This window comes from Megalops cyprinoides, chromosome 13, assembly GCF_013368585.1.
Source record: "Megalops cyprinoides isolate fMegCyp1 chromosome 13, fMegCyp1.pri, whole genome shotgun sequence".
In the NCBI taxonomy this organism is placed as follows: domain Eukaryota; kingdom Metazoa; phylum Chordata; class Actinopteri; order Elopiformes; family Megalopidae; genus Megalops; species Megalops cyprinoides.
This window is the reverse complement of record NC_050595.1, coordinates 12,853,675-12,881,360: the sequence shown is the minus strand read 5'-3', so window position 1 is coordinate 12,881,360 and position 27,686 is coordinate 12,853,675. Positions and strand designations below refer to the sequence as shown.

The window sequence follows — 27,686 nt, the reverse complement described above, 5'->3', positions numbered from 1 at the left end:
ATTCAGTAACTCTTCCAGATTGTCTTAATGTGACATTTAACTGTTTTACAGAGCAGACATCCAATAGCATTTTTTTCAAAAGAGAATAAAAAGGCCTTTAAAATCACATTCACACAAGCACACGGTATCAACCATTCACTTACAAATCCCTGATCCTGCATCCACTTTGGCATAGTATGACACCCTTTGACACCCAAATGACATTCTTTACATTTCATATAACACAGATGCCAGTCTTACAAAAATATAGTTGTTCTGCAAAGACATATATTTATGGACAGATACAAGTTAAATTGTTTTGGGAAATTTTACATTGCATGAATTGTTAGATGAGGAGTATTTGCAGTTGTTGTAAAATCCTGAGAATTATACTGTATTTAGAATAAAACTAGTATGGTTCAAGTCATAATAGACAACAGTTGAACATGTGGGAAAGCTGTGTAGCCACATTGCATAGCATCCATCAGAATGCAGACTACATATATATATATATATATATATCTATGCCCTGTGTCCTGCCTCCATTGAGGGCACCATATTCAGACAGTCTTACACCAGCTTTTGTGTGTGTGTGTGTGTGTGTGTGTCTTTACCTATAGGCAGGCACCCCCAAAATGAGGTGTAGTGTAGCAGGATGAGGATATCACTCCTTGAATCCCGAAAATGAATAAGGCCAAACATTCAACCCCACATCATGCGGCAGGATGAAAGTCACTACCATCACAATTATAACCTGGCAAGTGACTCTAGGTTGTGTGCTGCTGAGAGCACGGGGACTGTTCTTGGGTCAGTGGTCAGGTGATGCTTCTGTTCAGCCCTGTTCATGGTTTGAGTCAGATAAGATAGACAGTGGACTCTTACTATGGACAAGAAGCTGTCAAGATTCCTCTCACACGCACTGTAGATGATTAACTCCAGTGATTCACCACTCCACCCTGGGTTTTCTACATTACGTCCTGTTCTGCTGCAGGCACATTTTCTTTCCCCATTGGTTTGTATTGTGATGCATTTTGTGAGGAAGGGCACAAGGACACCAATGCATAAAGTGAATGGAAAGGAACGCTTCAAAAGGAGCAAGAGTGGTCCTGCAGGACTTGATAACAGGTATTTCCCGTGAATTAGAAATAACAAGCTCCATCTTGTTTCCATACAGTGCTGTCAGGGACCCAGCCTCTCTGGGCGGAGTCAGGATTTGGAGGGAGGGCAGTGGAGTTGCATTCCGTTGAAGAATGGTTATAACTTATTGACACTGAGATCCATCTAGTAAGCTCACAAAGAAAAAAACAACTGTCTGAAATCCGTGGAGAATATTACAGCAGGTCCATCTGAGCAAAAAAGTAAAAGTTCATTCTCCATAAGCATGGCTCCTTGGTGTTACATTCATTCGGACAAAATACCACTTTCATCTTCGCCATCACTTGTAGGTCTGGTGTTTCCATGTTTATATGTACACATACAGTGTCAGGTGGGTTAACTATACAGCAGAGAGAAGAGTGTTTTTAGTCAAACATCCCTTGCCCGGTTTAGTAGCCGCAACAGGATGGCAACAGCAGTTCCACTTCAAATGGTTCCATCAGCAAAGTCCTGTCTCGTGAACCCTTTCTGTAAAAAAAAAAGAAAGAAAAAACACAAAATGAGAAAGAAAAAAACAACTGTCACAACACACAAGAAAAGGCGCGAAAGTCAGAGAGATTAATGAACGAAATGTAGATGTGCATTGTTGTTTGAACACCGCAGTACATCAAACGTTTCGGCGAGAGGGGTGGGTACGCCGCAGAGGGCCTTGTGCCGACATGCTTCCTGTGATATATGTCTGCTAAAAAACAAACAAGCGGGTTTGCACAGCTTCATAGGGCACACCCTGTTTTGAGGGCGTGAATAAGCCCTGGAACAAAGGGGGGAACTACAAAACGAAGAGCAATCAGGCGGATTCATGACAGCTAATAAAAAAGCTGACGGCACTACGGAATCCGCTTGTTGAGAGAAGAGAGCCGTGAGGAGGATACGCAGACGCTCTTTTTTGGCTGTCGAGACTTGCTCTTCAGGGTAAACCTGGGAAAGTGACGGAGAGGTGGGGCTCGAGAGGCCCGCCAGGTCCCTCCCTGCCCTGAGGGGATCTGTGTGTGAGTGCGTGCAGTGTTTGCGGATTCCAGGCGCCTGCATTCTGTGAAACAGCCCCGGGACAGGGCGAGGTGGTTGCCACGGCAAAGGAGCACCTTGTGCTGACATACACATTCCGGATGGCACATACAGTACATAAACACACTCATGCACTCATGAGCTCACCACACACGCATGCAAACTTATTTGGAGAGAGACTCGCATGCACACATGCATGTATGAGCTTCCGGAAAAAGCAGAACAATAAAAGGGGATGACAGATTTGATTCTTAGGGCGTGGGTGAAGTACAGTTTGACATGAATTATCTCAGATGCAGAGGAGGGAGACATGGAGGAGTACCGGGTTGTGAAAGAGGTAGAAGAGGGGTGAGAGCAGATACAATGGAGGAGTTCTGGGGTGTGGTGTGATGAGGTGTCACAAGTTGAGTTATGGCTATAAACGGAAACATATAAAGATAGAATAACCTCTCTAAGATATGACAGTTAACTCGCAATGGGAAGAAATCCAAAAATTCCCAAACTCTAGGCAGCTTCTGACAGGAACAAGCATCAAAACAACTACCCCTTATTTTCAATGCCTCACTATTTTGTTCATGTATTCTGTAATTTCTTTATATCATTTTAACATTATCCTTCTAATTATTGTTACATTGTCTGTTATTCTTGTCTTGTACTACCATTCTTGGGTCTTATTGGCATCATTCAGTCTGTTTTTTGTTAATCAAATACTTGTTTTATTTGCTAAACCTTCACTACCTTCCTTTCACTTTCCTCAGATCAATAATAATATTCTAACTATATTCAATCTCTTCATCATGTGGGGCTTTGTAATGTGGCCTGTGACAATCATATGAAAAGGGATATGTAACAATTTTTTTTTGACTAAGTGTTTTTTGTGTGCTCTATGTTTGTCATTGTTCCTCAGAATATGAGCCCAGTGACATAATCGCTAGGTTACTCCTCATCCTCCTTGCTGGTTTTGCGCCGCTTTGCCCTAGTCCCTCACCTGTTTATAGTCCTTGTGGAGCTTCTTGTACTGGAACATGTTGCAGAGCACTGTCGACGCTGCCTTGGCTGCTTTCTGCTTCGCCGAGCTGAGCAGGACACAGAGAGATGACAGGTTAGAAAACTAAAAGACACAGTGCCTTGGTATCTACACATGAGACAATCTATCCACTGGTAAAACACTGCATTTTTCATGGTTAACCTTGTAAGAAGGAACAGAGAGTGTTGTGTTGTATGAGTCTTTGGTGAGACCTGCCTCTTAAGAAAGCTTAAGAAATTTCTATATCAAACATGTTCAAAAAGTTAGACAAGTTACAGACAAAGTCTTAACACCACTGAACAAGCTTCTGGGCATTTTGGGAGCAGAGACGCAGCAAAGGCACTAGTAAGTAGGTGACTTCATTACATACAGCCTGCGAGACACCAGTCAGTCACACCATCTGTATCCCTTTCAGACTGTGGTAATTTAGCCACGACGTAGCATATAATTACTGTTGTCTGGGCTAGGGCTATGGTGTTTCTGAAGTCCTTCACTGAACTGGGGAGGGATGCTAAATCAGTCCGGTCAAGACAATGGTGGTTAAATGGCTGGCTGGAGCTAAACCCTGCAGACAGTTCACTAAGGACACTACTACTAGGACCAGGGCTGAGTAGCACTGCTCTAACTCTTCCTGGCACCTGCTGCTTGCCTACCTGTTGTCATGGCTGGTCTTGATGGCCACCAGCTTTGTGAGTCCATCAAAGTAAGTGATGTCCCGGGCAGCCAGCTGGCTGCCTATCACCAGGTTGTTGAGGGCTCCGCAGATGTTGATCACTACATCGCTGGAGGGCTCCTTCTGGTGGCCGTCTTTAGGCAGCTTGGCCACCAAGGTGCTAACCACCTTGGTCGCTGAGGGGGAAGATGCAGGGCTGTCAGTCTTGAGTGTAGTTCCACATAGAGTAACATACTGATATTTGCAGCCCTAGCGAACCATAGTCTTCAGTTTTCATATCCTTTGTTCACGCAATTACATAATGAAACCTACCCACGGGATCAATCTATGACTGGAGACACTCCTCATAATGCGTGATTGGAAACTGCAAATCAAACAGACTAAAAGCAGCACATTTTCTCAAAATGTTGACTTAATGCTTAGAGCATCTAACCTATTTCACCAATTTAAAAATCTCATGGACTGAGGGCGTGTGAGCTGATTTCTCTTGTGAGAAACCAACTCCTCCAATAATTATAGGCCTTCAGCACCCCAGGAGTGTACTTCCTCCCCCTGACCTACAGCATTTCAAGCAATCACAATGGGCTCTGTGATAGAAGTACTTTGTACAGAGTACGTGCTGTGCTTTGCCTCCGGGATGTGAACACGCTCACACATGGAACAGCGTGTAACCCCGACGGTGCGCAGCGGTGAGCTGGGCGTGAGCGACGGCCAGGTTTAGGGGAAGGAGAGGGAGGGGGAGCTCACCCATGGCGCCCTTGTCCTTGGCATGGCGGGACAGGTTCCTCAGGAAGCCCGTCAGTGAACGCAGCTCCACGTCGCTGTGGGTGCGCAGGAGGTCCATGATCACAGGCAGCATGCGTTCCTGCTCCAACGCCACCCGGCTGAGCACCGACGCCCACTAGGAGGGGGAGCGAAAGGGCACCTGTCACTGACAGACTCACAGGTTCTGCGCAGGTTCACTGATCTACAAGTCACCTGGATAGCCTGTTGCATTCACAGCACCTACTATATCAGTAACTATTAGCTCCTGTATCTACATGCAATAAATGTCAGACAGCAAAAAAAATCAACCAAAAAGATAATGGTAGAGAGTGGATTTTCTTATTCATATTTACTTTCTGATGGACAGATAATAACAGGCTCTGCCCACATTCATCTTGCTGATGTATAGAGTCTGTGGGCATAGCCTCTGTGCCATACTATCCTAGTATAGTAGTTTTACTAACATTTTTGTCCAGTGAAGAACACAGAGATATGGAGGGGCCCTGTGTTTAGCACTATGGACTGATAATCACACAGTGAGACTTACAGTGAGACTGACATACTGTGCTCTACTGGGTCAGAGCAGTCAACATCTTTCAACTGAGAACTGATTTTAAACTTAAATCAGTATTTATTCTCTGTATATCTTTCTTTGTAATTTGTCATTGCTCCAGTTTTCAATTCCATTTCATATTGACCATTTCCTAAATATAATTTTCTTTGCATTGCTTTTTAAAAGCTTCTTGGCTTTTTGGTTTCTTAACCCCCTAAAGGGGTGTGTACTTGGTTAATCTAATGATGGAGACATTAGAGAGAGAGAGAGAGAGAGAGAGAGAGAGAGAGAGAAGGAGAGGGAGAGAGACACCTACCCTCTTATCCCCCGCAGTGATGTTCTGTAAAGCCCCAGCGGCCGCCTCGCGTGTGGTGGTGTTGATCTCACAGCGCTGGAGCACGCGATTATAAAGCCCCACCACCTGGGGGTGCCACAACCACTCCTCGCCCTTCGGCTGTTTTGCCACCTCTGTGAATGTAGACAGGTCCTGGTTCTGTCTCTGTAGAGGTAGAGAGGTAAGGTCAGCACTGTAAAATACAACTGCTGTACATCTACTCAAAAAAAGAGATTTCCCATCCCAAGTTTTCCCAAGTTTGATATGAATTCTTCTCATTGCCTTCATTGCCATTTTAATTCCTCTGTAACTATCTCAAAGGTACTTATTTGCTTTCTGTTTGCCCCATTGTTAGCAATGCCACATGCCTACAAAAGCACATATGATACAAGTCATGCAAGAAAGTTTCTAATCCTTCCATCCCTAAATTTACTGGGCCCACCATGGGTGGTGACATGTTTTTTTTTAATTATTCACATAAATAAATGTAATGTCAAATGTTGAGAGTCAGATGTGCCCAGAACTTGTGGTTGATTGACACATACATCCTTGGCTTTCTTGCTTTTGGGGGTGAAGCAGCCAATGGCGTCATTCATTCCACTGTCCTGCCCTCTTGTTGGTCCCTCCAATCGCTGAAGGATGGATGGCGGCATCTCCTCATACAACTGATAGGACAGGTTCCGCAAGACACACACAGCATTCTCGACCCCCTGGGAAGAAAAACACACAGAGGAGAGATCTGGGTCACCACCTGATCAGCCCAGAACACAATGCAGCCATTATGACCCCCTGTGCAAACCTTGTAATTGGAGCATCAGGGCTCAACCCTGCAGACATACTAGGATAATGAGGAAAATAGGACAGGAATCAAAGTAATTGCCTCTTAAGCTGCCTATGTTATGCAACTGGAGAGGTGTCCAAAACTGGCCCACCACTCAGGTGCTTAGCCACTCTGGGCCTTCAGCTCACCTTGTCCTCCACCTTGCCATCCTGCAGGGAGGTTTGGATGTAGCCCACCAGTGAGTCTACCAAGCCCCGCATATCCCGCATCAAGCCCCGCGTCTTCTCATTCACAGAGCTCAGGTTCCTGAGAGGTAGAGTTACATTACATTTCATTACATTACTTAGCATTACATTGCACACATTTATCAGATGCTGTTATCCAGAGCAACTTCCAGCACAATAGTACATAAATGTATCCATTCAAGTTAAATGAGCTTGTCAGACCAAGCTAACAAGACTCGCAACACTCACAGACCAGTGAGTGTGAGCATAACACCATTCAAGCCCTACCACAAGTTAACTTGTTAAAGCAGGACACAGAGGAACACAGTGCTACATTAGCAACTGGAGTCGGGGAGGGAAGGAAATGAACCAGTGGGCAAAGGGGAGCTGTGGTTGACTAGTGATCACAGGGCAGCAAAGTTGGGGGTATACACACCATGAAAAGGATGGGAAAAGAACATTGGACTACACCAGTGGTTAGATGTGTAGGATGGGGGAAAAATGGAGGTACCTCCAAGACTAGAGGGAACAAAATGATAGCTATACCACAGCTCTTTAAGAAGAGGCCAAGGGGAGTTCATTAGCTTTCAGAAATAAATGTGCATGACTCCACTGAGTGGGAGCATGTGGGTGGTTGTGCTGCTACCTGAGGCAGCCGGTGGTGTTGTAGAAGATCTCGGACTCGGAGGGACTTTGCTGGATGGTGTCAGACTCTCCACTAACAGACAGAGGAATCAGGATCTTCTCTGTCAGGTCAGTCAGTGTTTCCTTTGCCAGTTTGTCTTTCAGACTGTCTTTGGAGGACAGGTTCCATAGAATACCTGTAGTGAGAGAGAGAGAGAGAGAAACAGATGGTGAGTCAAAGAGAAAGAAAAATGGTGGAGGTTCCATTAAAGAAAAAAAATTGTCAAGTCATGTTTTTGTTACTCTTTCTCAGATTGGGACTTAAGCCTCCTCTCAGATGATGGCTGAGTTTCAACTTGTGCACCTTCAAAATTTGACAGCACAAAGTAATAATACACAGAATCCATCCTTGCGTCTCCCCTGATAACTTAAGAAGGTCAAGACATGCTCAGATCTCATAACAGGTGTTCTGCCCCTGGACATTTTTGCTCATACAGTTAATTTCAAGTTTGCTGATATTCCATTCGAAACGGATACTCCCCAAAAACAGGGTCATTGCCAGAGCACAGCCCCAGGCTGCGATTTCACTTTATGACCATAATATCCCCGTTGCACGGGCGGGCCTGGGGGAACCAATCAGGAGCCCAGGTCACTGCAGACTTTGTGTTCTGTTGCACTCTCAGCAAGAACACGCTCCCACCTTCGCTCACCCCCCAACAGATCATGTTGAGGCAGCCACCGTGAGTGAAGGCTTGACTCACAGCTGGTCATGGGAGTGCTGCCAGTCCAACCTTGTGAGTCGAGACAACTTTGCAGAGCTTTATAAATCACCCTCGGTAAAAGAGCCACTACTACTCCCACTCATAGGTATTATCTTGTAAAAATATTACACTCCCTGTCAAGCTCATGAATGGTATGGGAAGGGCTGTTTTATACAGGTAGCATATAAGTTATAGTGACATTCACTTTTACTGGAAACCGGCCTGATAATTTCCAGTTACGACTTGTTTTTAGGGATTTAGGGAGTTTCTGCATGGCATAAAGCTCTTTGTGTTAAACTGGCTTAGGAAGAAGAATGAATACAGAAGTGCTCTAACATGTGGGTGAGCTAACATACCAATTTGATAAAACTTTGGCTCTTGGATTAACTGAGCCACCCCCCAGCAAACACATAATAAATGTGCTTTGCTGGCTTCCCAGGGATAAGTCAAGTTCCATCAATGCCTAGGAATCTCAAGGACTGTTTACTTTCAGTACTGGTGATAGTGGAGCTTACATTACACATGGTACAAAGACTGCAGACAAAGACTGCCCTCTCTTCATTGGCTCAGTGCCCTAAGTGTAGGCGGGTTCCTTTGCCGCTGTTTGAACCATTCAGTATTACACTGCATACTACCTCTTCTGAGTGCCCTGCGCAATGACGGGCTCTATCCGCAACTAATAATGCTAACTTCTCAAGTTGTGTCATGCAGCTCAATACACACTTTCTCTTAGATCTGACTTATCAATATATGTCTTTTATTCCCTTGTGATTCCAATCCACCTCTCCTTAAAATAATAATACTGTTCTTGTGTGCATTTCAGTAGTTAGTGTAGGCCTCTCTTGGGGATGGTGTCCCATTACCAACACTGCAGTTACTCCTGTCCTCAAAAAACCCTAGTCTATTGGACTGTGAAATAATTACCAGTTACGGGCTTATCTCTGACCTCTCTCTTTTGTGGCTAAAACTCTAAATCAGTTATTCTGGCATGCTTTCTTCAGGCTCAGATGGCATCTAATGAGCTATCCGAACCACTTCAACCTTAGCTTAGCGCCAAGCTCAGTACAGAAACTGCCTTAGTCTAAGTTGTTGTAGATCCAGTCTGCTGACTCTGGTGTCCTTAATGCTCTTATCTGTTGGCCAAAAACATGTGTTGACACAGCTAGAGACAAATACTGGAATAAAAGCTACAGACGTTTCTCCGTTTAGGTCACACATTACTAACAGACAACAGCTAAATTCTCTGGGTAAACAAACTACTGATTGGATGTGACCCCTATCCCTCAGGGTACCGTGTTTGGCCCTGTCCTATTCATTATTTATGAGCATCCTCTCAGGGAAATCAACACCCCCATGGTTTGTGTTTTCACTGCTGTGCTGATATTCAAAATTTAGCTGTCAGGGTACATACCTTGCATAACCTACCCTACATGACTCCTACTGCCTTGTAAGCTGCTTAGGCAAAGTCTTGCATGAACCGCAATGTATTTTAATTTATGTGTAAAGCAATACCCCTTCACCAAGGTATTTTACTGATCTGTTACAGTGCTATGCGCAAAGTCAGAAACAATGTTCCTCCAGTGCAGCCTGGAGTTAAAACTAATTTCCACCCTATGTGACTTGCTAAACTTTGGAATTTCTTACCTCAACAGATTTGGGTAATTCTTGACTTTAATTGTATCACCTTAAATTCATCTGTTAGGTGAAACCTATTTTAAATTGTTATGATTTATATTGTATTACTTTTTAGGACATTCACTTTTTTACCTGTTCTTTGCATGTTGACCTGCCATTTTAATTTATTTCTCTCTCTACAGGATTTTATGTGCGGAACCTGTGGAAAGGCACTTTTGAAAGAGATGACTGGTCTGCTTGGAGGTGGGGCTTAAGAGAGGCAAGGAACTGGGATCTGACAAGAGTGTAGTTTCAGGGAGCCAGTGACATTTTGGGGAGGGGGAGGTATGGTCTTAAAAGATGCGGGAGGGTGGCCCTGGGGGTAAGGAGGCTGGGCCAGTCAGTTTAGGGTGGGGTGGAGTAGGTTTTGCTTAGGCAGTGAGGATTACAGCAGAGAAGAGGATGGCTTTGAAAGCTGGGAGGGGCAAGGCTGGGACAGCAAAGGGTCTCTGTACCAGTGATGTTTTTGCGGAGCTCGTCGTCTGGCTCCTTGAGGGCCAAGATGAGCATTGGGATCCCCCCGGCCTCGATCAGCGCCGCCTTGTTGTCCATGTTCTCGTAGATGATGTTACGCATGGCTCCTGTGGCGTAACGCTGCACCTCCTGGTTTTCGCTGTTGAAGAGCTGCACCATCGCAGGGATTCCCTTCAGATGATACACCTTTGTGGTGGAACAAGGACGCACAGGGTCAAGTCTGAGAAGCTCTTTGAGATGAAGCATTCTTAATGCTGACGCTGGTCTACCCACCGTGATGTCAAATGCAAATGAACTTTTACTGCCTGTTTCTTTCATAACTTAAATTCACAACTTACAAAATAATAACATATTTCACAATTCTGCATTTATTCCTCTTAACCTTGCTGTAGAGAAGGAATTTAACCAAGAATATACATATACTCTTTGCATTACTATTGCTTCAATAGTTATGGCAACAGAGACTATTATTTTGCATCCGTTTCTACCCAAATAGCTAACACACAAGGCCAACAGACACAGGAAAAGCACAAAATAAGTCTCTTATCTCTCATGTAGATGTACTCTAAAGTAGCCAAAAAGTACTTTCCATGAACAATGTGACTGTCATGGAAACATTGTGAATATGTTATCTGTACTGGGTACCTGCATTTCTCTAGGTAACCCCACATTCTCCCACACCAAATGAGCACTGAGCATTTGCCTACATGGAAATGAGGCTCACTCTAAATTCAAACCAGCCAGTCAGGTGCCCCTATGGAGGGGCCCCTGTGCCTCTGATAAAAATAATGACCCTGCTAGTCTGAGTGAGAGGGGAAGGCACACTCTGGTGAATGCATAATGTTCTAATTCTGTTTCTGTGAAGCCGTAGTATTTTTTAATGTCTGTATGTCATGTGTGTATAGCCATGTGATCATCGTGGCCAATAGCCACTGCCATGATAAGAGTCTCTCTCCAATGTAGTGTCTCCTGTCCAGCTGATAGCTGTTACTTGTGTCTTTGTAAATGTGGCTGTTTGATAATTGCAGGATAGCCTCTTAAGCAGTAATACAATTTCACTGCAATCGCTGCATAAGTTGCACTGTAAGCTGGAGCATTTTGTGGTAACGACTTGCTACTGCAACAATAGCTGTTACACTTGGAATTTAGCTACATGGTCGGAGGGCAGCTTGCCATTGAGTAAATGGCTACAAGCATGGTTTCAGTGAACAATGAAAACATTTCGCAACCATGACAACTTCTTTAAGTCACCAGAGAGTGTGGAAACTGCAAAGTATGTGTTTGCATTGTTATGTTGATAGACTCATCCAACAGCCAAGGCTGGAGGCCAGATGACGAGAACGCTCAGTTACCTGCTTCTTAGCATCATTGTTATGGTAGCACTCATGCTGGATGTAGGCTGCTCCTTGCACTTGCAGTTCTGTGTCATCCATGGACAAGTAGCTGACAGCTGTGGGCATGTCCATATGGCTGAATCTGCACATACAAAAAAAGGGAAGATGTGAGATGAACCTACCTACAGTAATACTCTTACTTAAGGTACAGCATGAACTAATGTCATTCTCATTTTGGATTCCTATTAAGACTCCATCTCAGGTCACAGTACAGACTTAATTAGTCAGACCCATTAGTAATTCTTCTTATTGCAACAGTTATGGTGATTTTGGGCAGCATCCAAAACTTCTATCACAGATATGACAGAGCTTTGAATATTATTTCAGTTGGGGTCAAAGTCTGAATAGGATATTCAAAGGATATTGAATATCTGGGCCTACAACTCTACTCTTAACATTACAAAGCACCCCCTGTTTTCAGATGCATGCATGGCTACCACGATGAGGACTCTGGGATGCTCAGGTACTCTTATTACTCTCTCTTTCTGCACACTGAGAGGAAGCGCCTGCCCAGAGCTGTCACCCGAATGACACCTCCATAGGCACAGTCAGGTGAAACGTTTGCCTGTGAAATGTCAGTCTGAAAGTTTTCACTGGCACCACACCCAGACCAGTTCTGCCACAGTGACTCCACCTCAGACTTAAGCGCGAGAGATGAGTTTTACGGCCCTCGGGCTTCAGGCAAGCAACACTGAAAACATTCTTCTGAGAAGGGTACTGTAGACGTGTTCTCTAAAGAGAAGAAGACGAGTAATTCTCCTCTCTAGAGAACCTGAAATTCTCATCGCAAATGTAAACTCTCATTTTCAGCCACAAACACCCCCAGCTTCAGTTACAGTCTTTGGAACCAGTACTACATACATAAAGGAGTAAAGTCCAGAAAGATAAGGTTGGTTTCACTGCATTGATCACTATATTGTGTCATTTAAACACATACCAGCTGCTGTATCAGCTCAAATGACGCACATAGAAACATTCATGAGAGCGCTTCCCCTGCAGGGAAGTAAGAACCTACACCACAGACTTGATTCAAAAAGCAATATATTTTAAGATAAAAATATTAGTAATATACTTAATATACTTAATTATATAGTAATATACTTCTTTGATCCACACCAAGATGTATGGCATATACTATACATCTATCAATTACAGTCTAAGGATTTATAAGTATGTGTATAAATTCTACAATGTGTTTAAATTGCATATGTTTAAGTTACTTCTGAAAATATGTATTGGCATATTTGTCTTACTATATGTAATATATAACACACATTGACATAAGTTTGTCAAAGGAGAATGCTCTAGTTTCAAAATCATTTGACTGACACTTTCCAGGTCTTTGTCCAGGGGCACTGCAAAAAAGAAAACACATCCACACATTTTAGATGTCCTCATGCCCTTTGGCAATTCCAATATTAAATTTATGAATGATGGGAATCCATCTTTCTCAGGGCTTTCATTCTGCCTCTCAATAAGGAAATGCGGCTAACACTGCAGTGCTCTATATGTGTTACACATGCGTTTGTAGAGCGTGTTCAGAAACACAACCGCCTTTATGAACAGTGGGTTTGTCTGATTGAACGACCCTCACCCACTGAGGTTCCCCATGCTGCCCATGATCATCTGGCCATCACACACGTCAACGCCCTTCCCCACGCTGTGCACGCTCTTCACGGACAGGGTGCGCGGCAGGAAGACCTGGGAGCTGCTGGACATGCCCCCCATGGCCAGCCCGCCGCCGTAGCTGCTGCCACTGGACATCTGGTGCTGCAGGGTGCTGGCCCCGGAGACGGAGGAGACCATGCTCGCCCGGTTGTTGCGGTTGGCGATGCGGCTGATGGTGCGGTGGGCGGGGCCCTTGAAGGACTGGTAATGCTGGACGACCTCCATCTCGCCGCCCCCACCACTGCTGCCAGCACGGGCCAGCGTCCCGCTGAGGGTACGGCGCATGGTGCCGGGCGCTGGGGACTGCCGCATCTGGGTGGTGTAGCCGTTGCTGGCCGCGTAAGAGTGCTGGCGGGTGAAGGCCGCCTCCCTCTCCGACAGGCTGCCCTCACTGCCGTCCTGAGCCATCCACGCTGCCACGGGTGACGGCTGCTGGGACATGTTGTGCAGACGCAGCGAGCGCAGGGAGAGCGTCTCGGGGTCGGGCCGGCTCATGGTGCGGGTGACCACCTGCTGGTAGCTGCTCTGCTGGCCGCCCATGCGCATGTCATCGTGCTGATAGGCTCCGCCTCCGAGCCCGCCCCCGAGGCTGACCCTTTGCCGAGGACCCATTTCCACAGCCGAGCGTGAGGAGTAGCCGGCAGTCTGCGACACCCTGGGCGCCTGGGGGATTTGGGGACAAGCAAGAGAGACATAAAGAAATGACATTTTGAACATCTATTTCCAATATATTCAAGTATTGTTTCATTACTTTTAGTGCTATTTTAACCCTAAAAAGCAAACCCCTTCAAACATGTAAATTTTTGATTTTTTGAATTTATGATCTAATGTTTTTTGATAAATTTTTGATAATATGATCTAATGAGTTCTTCTGAACTCATTAAATACTGTAAATTGATTGCCATGGTCTTTTCCAAATGGCCCAAATTTAAAATGTTTAGTATCTGCAGCATATACACAGATTTTGCTCAGTGCTTTGGTCAAACATTGCATTGGTTTCCTCATTTCAAGGCTAGTTAAACAGGTACAAGACAGGGCGTGTTCGTTGGCACATCGACAAGCGGCCTTTGCCAGGAGAGGACATATCATGCTTTTGAAAGTCTCTCAGCTAAATGGGTGAAATGTATCTTGTCAGAGATGAGTTAAACCATTTACAACACCTTGGCTTCAGATGATAAAAGAGATCCTTTTCCAAAAAACACATTATGTTGGCACATGAAACTCTCCATCTATGGGTTCTACCTCTGTCACCTTTATCCTTTTTCCTGGAAAGTCCTATAGTGTGGTCCTCCCAAAAACATCATTAGAAAGTATAACCATTCTCTGAGTAGTTGATCAAAAAATTATCAATTGGGATGTACATGTGACTGAAGATTGAAATCCATTTATTTTATCTGCATAAAAGTTATGTGGTAGTACCACGTAGAACCATTCACCAGTCAATGGGTGTCAAGTGAGGTTGATAAATGACTGCTGGATACAGCTATCTAAACCCTTTCCCTTTTTGTCATAGCCACACCCTGGGTGTGTCAAAGATTACAAATGGTTCCCTTGTTATTTAGCGCTAGCCCTGTGCAGAATTCCCATTGGATGACTGAACAGTCTGGAAGTTGGACTTCAGCTTCTAAACACAAACATGGGGACCTCTTGTGAAATATCACACTGCTGGAGCAAAGGTGTGGCCACAGTACTGCTAACCACAAAGGAATGGCAGCACTTTGCAATGATTTGTTGTAGTTATTTCTGTAAGATAAATTTAAATGGGCAAATACTGTACCTAAAATAACACATACCGTAAGGTCATACAAATTAAGAAATTCAACAATATGTGCATGTCGGCTCTGTAAAGAGATGTAAATTCAATACGTACACAAAAGTAACTTAAGGAAATAAAATGAACAAGAAAGAAGATCCACTAAATTTCTCTGAGCCTTCAGACTCAGCGTTAAAGATTTCATGCTACAGATTTCAAGTCACCTTCCTCGGACAGAGCAGATCTTGATGCTATCTTGTCTCACAGATTTATGAAAAACATGATAGGCAAAAAATCAGGAAGTCAGTGTGACCAATTGCAGGAAGTGATGTCACACTCACCGCAATAGTCCTGCTCATGTTGTACATGTGGGACTTGGAGCTGAATCCTGGGGCGTAGGTGGAATATTTCATTGTCTGGGTGCCACCATACTCTACAATCAGAGAGAGAAACAGATTATGCATTAGCAAATGAACACAACACCACACTATTTTCCTGGCTTTACTTAACCACATAAAACAAAGTTGGCAAACTTCCTCCAAAGCTGACACACAGATCTATTCAGGTGACATTTAACAACACCTGGGGATGTTCTCTGAAAAAATAAACAAAGGGAAACTGTCTGGTTGGCCATCTATTTTATGAAAGCGCAGTTTGCCTACTGTGTTTGAAACATATTCCCTGTGTTTAATTTTCAACTCTTTAGAGTAAGGCGAAGTTATGCTTACTCTCCGAACTGATAACTTCAATAAGAGAATCATTAATTTTTTTTAGGATTATTTTAAGAAAAAACCTAGGTGCAGTTTGAACTTATTTTTATTGACCTATAAGACAAGGAGGTTTGAAACAAAGGTTTGGTTAAGTTGTTATCTATGGGCAGCAACAACACAAGGATTATTCAAGGATTCTACATGTCAAGGTCTGTAAATGAATCAACACAGTATAATCTATGTTCCCCACTATTCAAGCAGATAGAAGATACAATTTAATTTCCATGTGTTTAACTGCAACCGTTCTTTGTCCATTTCCAGACTTTGACCTCTAACAGTCCTGTTTGAATATTTATTTAGCTATGTGATTGCTCCCAAGGCCAGTACCACAGCTTGCTCCACCACTTGAGCCTTGTCCTGTGAAAACCAAAATAAACAGTCCAATACTACAGTGGAACTACAACCATAGCTTTTTAAAAATGTTATTTTTTTTTATTTTAACCTTGCAGAGAAATGCTTCCATTTGCTATAGTGTGATGCAAAGCAAAGTACCAAGTTCTCTCCACATGACTATAATAGCAGTAGGGTTATTATTTGTCACTCAGATCTACAGTGTGCATATGCCACAAGGCCTGCAAGTTTTAAAGGAAGACAGCATTAATAATGGATTGTTACCAGAGACTAGCAGCACTGATAGAATGTCTCTGGTTTGAGGGGGGAGGGTGGTCTGACACAGGAGTTGCGCAGAGGAGATATGCTGGCTGAGGGGTGGGGCAGGGTTGTGACGTTTGCCTTTCCACCAGCGGACATGACGCGTCTCTCCACCGAAACCAAGAGCCGAGCGTGCCAAGCCAGCAGGTCTAGACGGTTTTCAAACAGATGTTGTGTACCTCCAGCTTAAGAGTAAGGAACAGTGTTGCAAGTCACTTAAAATGTGCCAGACTATTCCAGACTGGTGGAATGAGAACACTGACATCTTGCAGGCCTTCTGGAGCACAGATAACCTCAATTGTCAGACCCCAGTCTCTGCAACCTGAGAGAAGGGGACATAAAAAGCCTATTTGTCAAACTATGATACACAGGAAAAGAAATCTGAATGGATTTCAAATGCTGCCCATCCCTGCTTGCCAGGCATATTTTGGTACAAAGGTAACTACAATATATTTTAATAATTTAATAATTTTGGCATGGGTGAGAGGAGGACGTATTTGTCTGGTGATAGTGAACAGATGGCTAGTGGAACAAAGTGATGCACGGTTGCGTAAAGTCTGAAAATGACAGGAAAGGCTCCTTACAGTGTACAGACCTGTACAGACTCCATTTTGTAGCGTGATAACTCTGTGATCTCACTGCAGGGCACAAAATAATTCGACACGGGAGCTCTCTTATCTGCTTTTCCCTTCAGTAATGTTGGAGTGTTACATCATGGTGGGATTCAGGCCCTCCACGCACACCACATCTCTCCTCCCCTGTGTCAGGGGTTATCAGTTTGTGAGCAGGGGCAGATTCCTCTAAAAGCATTTTGCTTCAGCTCCAGACAGATGGAGCTTGAGTGGTTTAATGTCTGGTGCTGGGTCACGCTGAGTCATAAATCAAAACGGATTCTGAACAAAGGCACAATTGAACCAGTGCGTATGAACTCGACTCCAGAAGGGTATGGGTTTGAATACTAGTCAGGACACTGACAGTGCACTCTTGAGCAAGGTACTGCACCTCAGTTTGGCTATTTAAAAGGCTTGGCTTATGTAACATATCAACCGTGTCTCTTGTTGCGTTTGTGCTGTGTGATGTAATGTAGCATAAGCCAAAAATGAGCCTACTGTAGGGAAGGAATCCAACTACATCATGTGTGCTTACTTTTTAAATGGGCCTCTGAGACAGAAACCATGCAAACACAATACAGAATCTTCAGAACACGCGTGTCAATGTAAACCATGTGTCATTACTATGGTATGACAAAATTACTATGTTTTATTGCTGTTATCCAGAAATCTATGACAGTGTAACTCCTGCTTCTCTACTTTGACAAATGTTCCACCAAGGCTAAAACTGACCTCTGTTGGGCCTTCAATGTGGAATGAAAAGACTGTAAGTCAGGAATTTGGCCAGGTCACCTTTCCTGACATCTGACCGAATTGCTTTTTTTTGGGGGGGGGGAGGTTGTTAGGAAGGTCAGCTGACTCACTGACCCCCTGATGTATTATCAAGTAAGCAGATCCTCCTACTCTGAAAACTACAATTGTTTCAGTCCATTCAACTGATTACACATAGCTGGAAACAGACACAGTCCATTCTAATGATTATGTACAGCAAGAGATCCTTCCTCACTTCTCTTATGTCACATATATACTTTATCTTTTTCAACTCTTTTTGTTGTTGTTTAATTTTTCTCAAAGGCAGTTAATTAACTCAGTAGGAAACTTTAAAACTGTAATTTGCACATGCTATTTAAAAGAACTCCTGTAATTATAAACGTGTAATTGTAAATCAATTACCCATGTTGTGCTCTTTCATTGTGAACTAGAAGTGATTTTGCGTACCCCTTGAAATATGATTGTGTGGAAAATAGTGACAATGTGAAAACAGGCTCTTTTAAACAACACCAAAAAGCAGGGAGAATCAGTTTGGTTCAGCTGTTGCTCAGTTTCCAAATGCCTGACTAAAATCTATCAGAAGTGTAGCCAATCCTATTCTGCTGCATGGTTTCCCCTCAGCATTAGAGGTGTGACTCATGACCTGGCTGAGCGAAGGCTGCCTTTGTGTGTACCTTTGCTGTAAGACATACAATCAGCATAGCACACGCCCATTATAAGAATCGCAGATAAAATAATTCTCCACCCAACGTAACTGAGCCGCTATGATAAACCAGCAGGGACACACGAAAAATGCTTTGGTAATAACTACCTACCGCTGATAAGAATCACAATCACGCCAGACAAATATGAGTCATAAGAGAGGATTTTTACCCCCAATGGAGCATCTGAAGAGCTCACACGCCAGAAAACATGCCCCTTACACATGAACTTCTTCGTCCCTGACCTGATGAACTTTTAAATCCCCATAAGAAAATGACATACATTGTAATATACTGAGAAGTATGTTCTTCAGCCTAAGAATATATTGCAAATATATTTGGAATATGTTAATACAAAGCAGAAATATATTGCAATATACTAAAATGCCAATAATAATGGCACCTATTTTCAATATATTGATTGACTTACAAAAATAATTCTGTAAAATATATTCTCAATATATTATTTTGGATGGGTGTTTAAAAAACATTTCTTTGGGTTATAAAAGACAATAGTGTTGATCAACCAAATTGAAAGCTTTATTTCAGCAGCTGTAGTTCAGGCTGAGACCATGATAGAGGTCGGGGCAGGCACTTGTTTGGGCGTGTGAGGTGTGTGTGTGTGTGTGTGTGTGTATTTTCGGCGGTGCGGCACAGAGCAGCGCGTGTGTTTGCGGACACGGCAGTGGTGGGCGTGTAACGCACAAGCTCAGCCTGGTTCTCAGCTGGGAGGATGCAGACATGTTCTCACGGATAGGGGTGGGGGGAGGAGGAGGAGCGAGCAACTTCACGCTCAACTGGAAGAGAAAAGCCGCAGGGGCCCGGACAGAAACCGGTCCCGCCAGCGGCACTCCCTCCGCCCTCTGTCACCACCCCTGGCCCTGCCTAAGCAACACCCCAGCAGAAAGACCAAAGGACATCTCAAAAATATCTCACGAGGAGCTTGGCAGCACTTCATTGAAAATCTGGATCTGATGATTTTTAAGCTGCTGTTAACACAACACACCCTACTTGCTGTAGTGCATACAGGAGTGGCACCTTACAAAAAGAAATATATCTTTATTGTTTTAACTTTAGAGTTTTAACTTCATTCAATTATTGATATATAAACACTGATGTAATTTTCTTACTTGCACTTCATCTGCAAATGAAGTTGCCTTTTAGGTAAAAGTTCAGAGCAAGTTTTGATATATTTGTAAACTTTCATTAGATTCTTGGATGAAAACATCTGATCATTGCTATCATCAAAATATAATCTTGTTGTTCTTCCATCTAAAACACAACACACTTGTTCAAATTATTAAAAGCTTGTTTCCATTATATGTTTTCAAAAATACCCAGGCCTAAATAAATGAATGGGGGAATTATCACGTCTCTGTACAATGTGAAATTCATTGCTGGCAGCACTCTTTTTTGTCAGCGAAACACATTTTGGAATAACATTCAGAGAGAATCTGTTGGAGGCCGCAAAACTCTGCTTCGGGTCTCAGGCAACAGATTATTGGCTTCAGTGGACTCCTGACAACAGCACTGTTGCCCATTTCTGTCTAGTGGAAACAGCAGCTGACCCAATACTTGCCAGATTCCTCACCACTTCCCCAAAATGCCACCCCTCAGTGTCATGGCCTATATAGAACAGTAGCACAATTCATATCGGTTACATACCTACTTTTATACTATCGTTCGCATTTGACCTTATTACAATGCCTTGTTATTTTTACCCCAACAAGTATTTGCTTCTCCAATTGTTGTCACTGTTAGTTTTTATTGTGCATCCGTTACTTGGTTGTATTGGCAGTGTTGAATTTGGTTGAATCTGATGTTTTATGTGCCAATGGGTCTGAATGAAGGGAACAGCTCTGGGACTGAAATAGAACATTGCCTCGAGTGTGCTTATCACTGATAAAATATTTGGAGGACGATAAGTAGTTAGAATACTTTCCAAACCATGAGGCCTGCTTCAGCACGCTGGAATTGTGGTAACTTGTCAAAATGGGATCAGTACTAGATAATATTCGTAATAAATACAACAGACAGGAAACATTTTTTGTTCCCGTCAAAGTGGATTTTAGAAGCAGTCAGTGCATTTAGCTTACAGCCAACAGAAGGCAGCGAGGAACATGAAGAATGGCCCACTTTTTGGGAAAAAGAGACCCTGTGTGTTTGCCCTTTTCTGAAATACGGTTAGTCCATTCAACTCATGTCAGTTATTGTCCCCATTCATGGCCAGCTACTGTTGTCTACAGTTTCTACACAGGGAGAACGTTTCTCCAAAGTATACCTTCAAAACACAAGACACGTGTCTCCCCAGCACCTGTGTCAGGCTAATATCTGAACCTTTTTTTTTTTTCTGAACGGAATGTAACTGCTGTCTAAACTTGAGAGGGGCAAAGTGGAGGTCATGAACCAAGGATTCCACAGAAATACATGTCAACAGGTCTCAAATGAACAGTTACCCCCTAACGTATGTGCATAAATTGCCACCAGTAATTCAACCCAACAGTAATTGGACATTACTGTTGAGATCAACAGGTCAGGCACATATTTCATATTGATTCATTGTAATAAATAAGTTAAAAAATCTGTTAATTATGGTGTGCAAAGACAAGGGAAGGTGAGACGATCCGTTAAGTAGCACCCCTTAAACTTGATGTATGTGATCCAACTACTGCAGTCTACATCAACATAATAACAATATTAATGTCATACCATCACATGACAACATTTCTGTGAGAAACTACAACGAGCTACTAAATATTTTGATCAAGACAAGCTGGCGGTAGCTGGGTGGTTATCTTGTAGGAATGATATACACTGAGTATCTCAGGTGTTGGTCTCCTGATAAGTGAGGCACATTGGCTCCGTTCTGTCTTTTAAAATTTTCTCCAGGCTTCCCATTGAACATTCAATCACCTCATCCATCTCTGCCTAAAACTTTTGATGAAGTGCAGTGTGCACAAAACCGAGATTCCTACCTGTGCCGTTTATTTTCCTCAGCTGAGGTTTTCCTTTACTGGAAACTATCCAGCGGTAATGCTAAAGACCCATTAAGCAACAGAATTAATGTCCACCAGGTAATAACTCATTGGCCATACACATTACTGTATGACATACATAAAGCGAAAAGGCTCCTTCCACCACAGTCTCTGGTCAGTATCCTAAATCAGGCAATTAAGAACTCTGTGATAAGTTTCCTTCTGTGTTTCTGATTTAGCCTGGAGGTGTAGCAACACACATGGCACCAGCATGATCACTATTGCTAATGTGGACAGTCAGTGACTTCCACACACCCTAAGTTACTTTACAGAGTCCTATTCATTAAATCCAATAGTAAATCCATTTGTTTTTACAACAGAGCCATTCAAATCAATGTCAGGTGCGTAGGCTTCATGCAAATGTCATTGTGAATAGTGACATGTGTTGCTAGGCTATGGAAGTAGTTCACTGAAACACTGACTCATACAACTGTAGCCACGCAGAAACACGTAACAAATCTCAAATCTTTATAGGCCCTAATTTTCTGGAGTATTCAATCAGCCAAACTTCAGATATTTAGAATAGATGTGCTATAGAGTAAGTAGGAATTCTAATCCCTTAAGTACAGGGATATATATGCATTTTTATAAGTAAAAGCAACTGACATTAGTTGTTTGACAATTTTATGGACTCAAGGGAGCAGCACTGTCACATTCACATGTGTTTACCCAAAATCCTTAAACATCAACAAGCTAACAAAGATGTGTTGTGCTGCTTAAATTGAGGGCCTTCACACTTCCTGCATTGCTCTACCTATGGATTCATGAAAGTTCTGCATTTTTACCCTAGTAAAAGACTAAACCTTCCCCTCCAAGATCATGTTACCATGTCAAATGACATTCAAAGACTGCTGACTCATGTGAAAAAATACTTGTAACCTCACATAACAAGCGAAAAAAGGATGTTTTAACAAATAATTTTTAGAACATTAATATTACTTACTCATAATAGGTATGAAACAAAATATTAGGTTGTTGAAAATTCAGCTATGAGATCTCTTATCATTTACTTGGATAAGCATGTCAATGCTTATGAATTAAAACAAAAATTAAGAAAAATCTAGGTTTATTATTCTTTCTCATTTCTCTTGTTTTTTTTTTTCATAAAAGCAAGCTGAAGAACCATGCACACAGTATTTCATTGATATTAATTGACTGATATTTTCCCACCTGAAAGTATGAGTGAATGCAGATCTCAGTAAAGTGAGTCATTATTTACACACCATGAACTGGAGTTTCAAACAGTGCTTGTGGAAAGAAAGCAGGCATTGATGATTCAAATACCTGCTACAGAATTTTCTCAAACTACCGTCATCACAATGCACATGCCTGTTCTTATGCTGCAAGCAAGAACAAGGCCTCATGATTTCTCTCAGAAATTTAATTATTTGAAGTGCCGTTCTCTCATTGACAAAGTTTTCAGGACAAGGACACACCCAGGAAGTCTGTCTATAGGAGTAAATCATGTAGAGAGGGGAGAGAGTGTCCCAGACTTTACATTTTAATTGTGGTTTTTATCTATTTCATGGCTTATTTAGGCATTGCAAAACATTATTGCCGTTTATTTATCTGACAGTGTAAATCTGTTCAAATCTGGTGAGCCTTTGCATTTGCTCTTTCGGCAAAAGGGAAGGATTCGCCTATAACCATGTAACGTTTGCCTTCTGTACTTAACCCTCACAACACATTAGTCAGTAAAAAACTAATGACATAGCTCAAACCAATACAGCTGCATGTTTTAACAGAACATTATTTCCCTGTATTGTAAAATAGCCTTCAAGATCTACTTTGCAGAAAGTCAGAACAGTTTAGAGGTACAGGCTTAGAATAATTTGTAATTTGTTATGTTTTAGTATCTGTTCAGCTAATTGCTTAATATTATTGAATGCACATTTATACACTGCTCTGGATAAGAGTGTATGGTAAGTGACTAAATATAAATGTAAATGTAAAACAATTTGTGTTATTGGGTTCCATTTAAATCGTTGTTTTTGTACTTAATGGTAAAGTAGATTTCCCCAGTAATATATTTGCTATGATTCTGCCATTTCATATAAGAAACTTTAAGCCCACAACTGCCAACACAGGCTAATAAAATAATAATTACATCTCGGATGGAGCCTCTGCCGAAATGCACATTGCCTCAATAAAGGCGTGACTATAAGGACTACACCCTGTCACAGGCACTATAACCTGCCGTAGGGACTACACCCTGTCACAGGCACTATAACCAAGCAGACTGTATGTTATTTGTATATTATCTGTAAGTCTCTTTGTCCAAAGCAATAAAAAAAAACAATTTGGTATCGACTCCCAATTTTAACAACTCCACTCCACTCCACTACTGGCAAGAAACACTGTAGATTACTTAACCAAACTTAAACTGAGCGTCAACTCTTTGGCTGGGACATTTGCGCACTTGCAAAAACGTGACATATCTTTGTAATAATACCATAGGCTTATTGCCCGTAAAAAGGAAGAAGCTCACCTGAAGCTGCGTAATTAGAGCTGGACCCGTTTACCCGCGGGAGGGAGGTGAACTTCTCAGCAAGGCGCATCTGGACCTGTTGCTGGACCCTCTTCGCCTTCGCGGCTTCGTCCGAGAGAGTACCCCCATGCCCGAGCTGGATCTCGGAGGGGACCGCATAAGTGCTGACGGAAGTATGGGGCTGCACAGCAGACAGAAAAACACTCTCAGTGTTCATGCTAACACTCATTTTGGTGGTGGTGGCAGAAGGGCGATAGAGTCACAATCCGTGGAGTAATTACAACAGTCCCAGATACTTCTACTTCCACAAATAACAGTTCTTCTTTTGCCGGCCCTGGACTTCTGTACAAAAAGCAGGTCGCTCTTGGATGTTGTTATTCTGATCGGCAGTTACGGGCAGCAAGTCAATAAAGAAAACGAAGCCAAGGGGGAAAAAGTCAATCGCGAACGTTATTTTTAGGTTTAGAGGAGAATTTCCCCGCACCGCTGTCAGATATCACCCTTCTCCTCTCCTTCAGCCTTGCACAGTGAGCGAACACTGTCGAGTCTACGACTAGGGAGGAGCTTCCGTCGATACCTTTTCCAGGTAGCAGACACAATTTTACAATCGTCATCCATCGCACCCTTTCGCCGGGGCTGCCCTGGTACTTAAGGTGGACTGGTAATGCTGTTACACCATTACCATTACTACTAACCAAAAAAAAAAAAATAATAATAATGAAGATGACGCACAGATATGCCGGTCCTGCGTGTGTGAACTCACATAGCCCGAGAGAAATATCTCGTCCATCTCTCACAGACATGAAATATCTAAAATGCTGCACATAGCGCAGATAGTTTCAGATTATTACCGCGGCCGTGGGTAAGTAAAGTTGATTTAAGGGTTGCTGAAACAACTGGAGAAAGATGCACGGTGGTTTGCCATAGTGTTTTAGGTGCAGGTCACTTAAATCAATCAAATCAACCATTCACTGAAATCAAGAATAAATAGTCCGTTTTACACTGAGTCATATCGATGAGTGGAACCATTCTCTTCTTCAGACTCACTTAAATCATAAGAATTTAATGTTTAATCTCAAAAGTTCCGACTGTACACTTATCTAGCTAAATGTTAGTTTTGTGCCAGGAGTCCGTGATAATGTAACAATAAATGTTTTGTTTGCTGCTGTGAGCTGTGTCAAAGTGCCCTTACGCTCATGACATAAATCCACGAATTATAGCAGGTGCATCTGAGGACCTATTTGAGTTATAAAGTGATATTTCACAGAAATGTTTATCTAACAAATCCTTGAAAATAAAATTCAAATATAACAATAATGCTGTGTTTATCAGCTTGGATGTGCAGAGAGCTGTTGAGTCTTTCACTGATTCGGCATTATCAGTTTGTTAGACAATGTATAGACATAGTTGTCTTTGTATTATTCCCATCTGAATTATATCTAGGATAATTGAAGACCTACCCTGAACGTTCTCCCTGATACCTGGTAAGTTTGGTAAGATGCCAAGTATATCAAAAGCATCATCAAAAGATTTATCGAGTTTTTATGTCTATGTGTAGGGACACTATGTTATTTCTGTATGATTGTGGTATAACTTTACCATCATCCAGTTGTTTGCTCACACTTAGCTATTGCTAATTATTTATTATTTATAAAGTACAGGTCCTGCATTGACATTGGTCAGCTTGCACTCTAACCATGGTATTATTGTTATTTACAAGAACTGGTATTGACACTACAGGTACATAATCATTTTCAGATATGCACTGTTAGGCTATCAATACATGTCAGCCATGAAAGCTAGTTGTGTCACAACAAAATTAATTTTTTATGACTATTTACTACGATGTTGCAAAATTATAAAACAGAATTAATATTAAACTCAAATATTTTATGATCTAGCATTTAGTGCAAGTTTGTAACATTCAACACCTATTTGATACCTTTCAAGAGTGTTTAACTATTTGAATTTGTACTCAGTTATGAGGTCATAACACAGCAGTACGAACAATATAGCCCAAGAGTGCTTCAGACTTGGTGAGTCAGTCACCAGGCTGGTCATGGAACAGCTTGTCTTCAGCATGGCAGCAATCTTGTCTGTGAGACCAGAAGCAGTGATGATTCAAGCATGGCACTGAAATGAATACAGTCTGATGTGAGCACTTCACAGGTTGGAGACAGTGACATTCAGACACCTGCCTATATGATTCATGTATCTACCTGGGTCATAGGAAGGGCTAAATGAAGAAAAATCAACAACAAGCAGTAAACATGAAGTTGTAAGGTGCCGTTATGTTTGTTCTGTGAACAATTTAGCTGAATGGATTATGGGGACCTGGTTCATACCTTGGATGTATAAATGATTTTTGTATTAGGTAAGGGCCTTGCTGTCAAAGCACTTATCAAGGTTACCTAAAGGTAAATTTGGGAACAATACATGCAGATTCAAAGAATTAAATATTAGCAAAATTAAGTGTCTTTGAAAGGAGCCAATAAATTCTCTATGTTTGATCATGACGGACCTCTTCATCCTCAAAGGGAACGCTAAAGTGTGTGTTTTCTGAGCTCAGCTAGGCAAGGGACGAGACACAAAATCATCCATCCACTGTATCACTTGCCATCCCCAAATTATGTCTAATAAGTAATAAGATCCAGGTTGAACAATCCCACCAAGGAGAGGGACTGCTGAATGCCAGATGACTCTCTGAATGTATTCTGAATGTATTATAGGTCAGCATAGGGGTCCAACATGTTATTAGCAACCTTGAGTAGACAGCCCCATCCTAGTACATTTAATTGGAGCCTTTTCCATGTAGCATTTCCAAGTCACACTACTGACTTGAGATGACACTTAACATGCTGCAGTCCCTAGACGACTGTGGCTCCTCCATTGTACCAACACAGCATGGCCTGACTTAGTAGACTGGGCAAAGAGTTAAAATTTCTCTGATAGTGGACAGTCGGAGAGTTACCATCTTGAGATGCAACAACTCATAAATTGGCTGAATTTATGAGTAACCCCCCCCCCAAGCACCAATCCCCAATCCACTGCACTTTACCTCACCTCAGAATGATGTAATCTTCTGTCCCTTTTATAGGGAAGACAGGTCAAAACACAACAACAGCCTCCCCAATGAACATCTCTTCTATAGTGGATAATAGTGGATAGTATTTCATTTCACCTGACTTTCTGGTTTTGTAAGGACAAAGACAGGTATTTACAGTTTCTGTCATGGCTTTCACAAAACTAGAGTCCAGTGGTCTGTCCCTCCCATTTTGCTATAAAAGTCTCAGTACTTTTTTCCATGTGTGTATGCATTCTGGCATTAATTTACCTTACAGGTATTAGAATGTTTCCCATGGCTTTACATTATGTTTTTAGTTATGATCCGGTTCAGTCAGAAGTGATCATCAAATCGCATAAATATGCTCATTTTCTTCGTTGTTATGTTACTATGGCGACTGCTGCAACAACAACATGGCTATTTCACATAGATGTGTGCTAAGTTGCACTTCCCGATTATTAAAAGAAGATCACTCTTCCATTCCAAATTATTCATGTCTGTGATACAGTCCTCAAAATGATAAAATTATTGTTCAATATACCTTACAAATCTCGGAGTATGCTGTTTCAGACAACATAAATAAATACAGAAGATTAATCAAGAAAACCACATATACAAATTACAGTAAACAATAACAGCCATAAGCGGACAAATATGCTTCATTACCATGTAGGCTGAGTGGAGAATCTTGAGCGAGGTGTGTTCTAGATGCAAAGGGAGTCCTCGTGAGTAATGTTGCTGCTGCTCTGAT

The 27,686-nt window shown here is 42.3% G+C and overlaps 1 protein-coding gene across 2 annotated transcripts; it reads right to left on the bottom strand.

Annotated features, from left to right (window-relative positions):
• Window positions 1-83: 83 nt before the first annotated feature.
• Window positions 84-27,686, bottom strand: LOC118787992 (plakophilin-3-like). 2 transcript variants are annotated; one of them, XM_036543804.1, is made up of 14 exons: window positions 27,602-27,686; window positions 23,872-24,052; window positions 15,186-15,277; window positions 13,018-13,754; window positions 11,382-11,505; window positions 10,011-10,215; window positions 7,143-7,317; window positions 6,461-6,578; window positions 6,037-6,201; window positions 5,474-5,656; window positions 4,587-4,740; window positions 3,820-4,015; window positions 3,128-3,215; window positions 84-1,602 (listed from the first exon to the last, which is right to left on the bottom strand). In XM_036543804.1, the coding sequence occupies exons 1-14, from the start codon at window positions 27,602-27,604 to the stop codon at window positions 1,561-1,563; spliced, it is 2,463 nt and encodes an 820-aa protein (XP_036399697.1). In that variant the 5' UTR covers window positions 27,605-27,686; the 3' UTR covers window positions 84-1,560. The 2 variants fall into 2 exon arrangements, with proteins under 2 accessions (XP_036399697.1, XP_036399696.1); XM_036543803.1 differs by lacking the exon at window positions 27,602-27,686 and having other exon boundaries at window positions 23,872-24,465.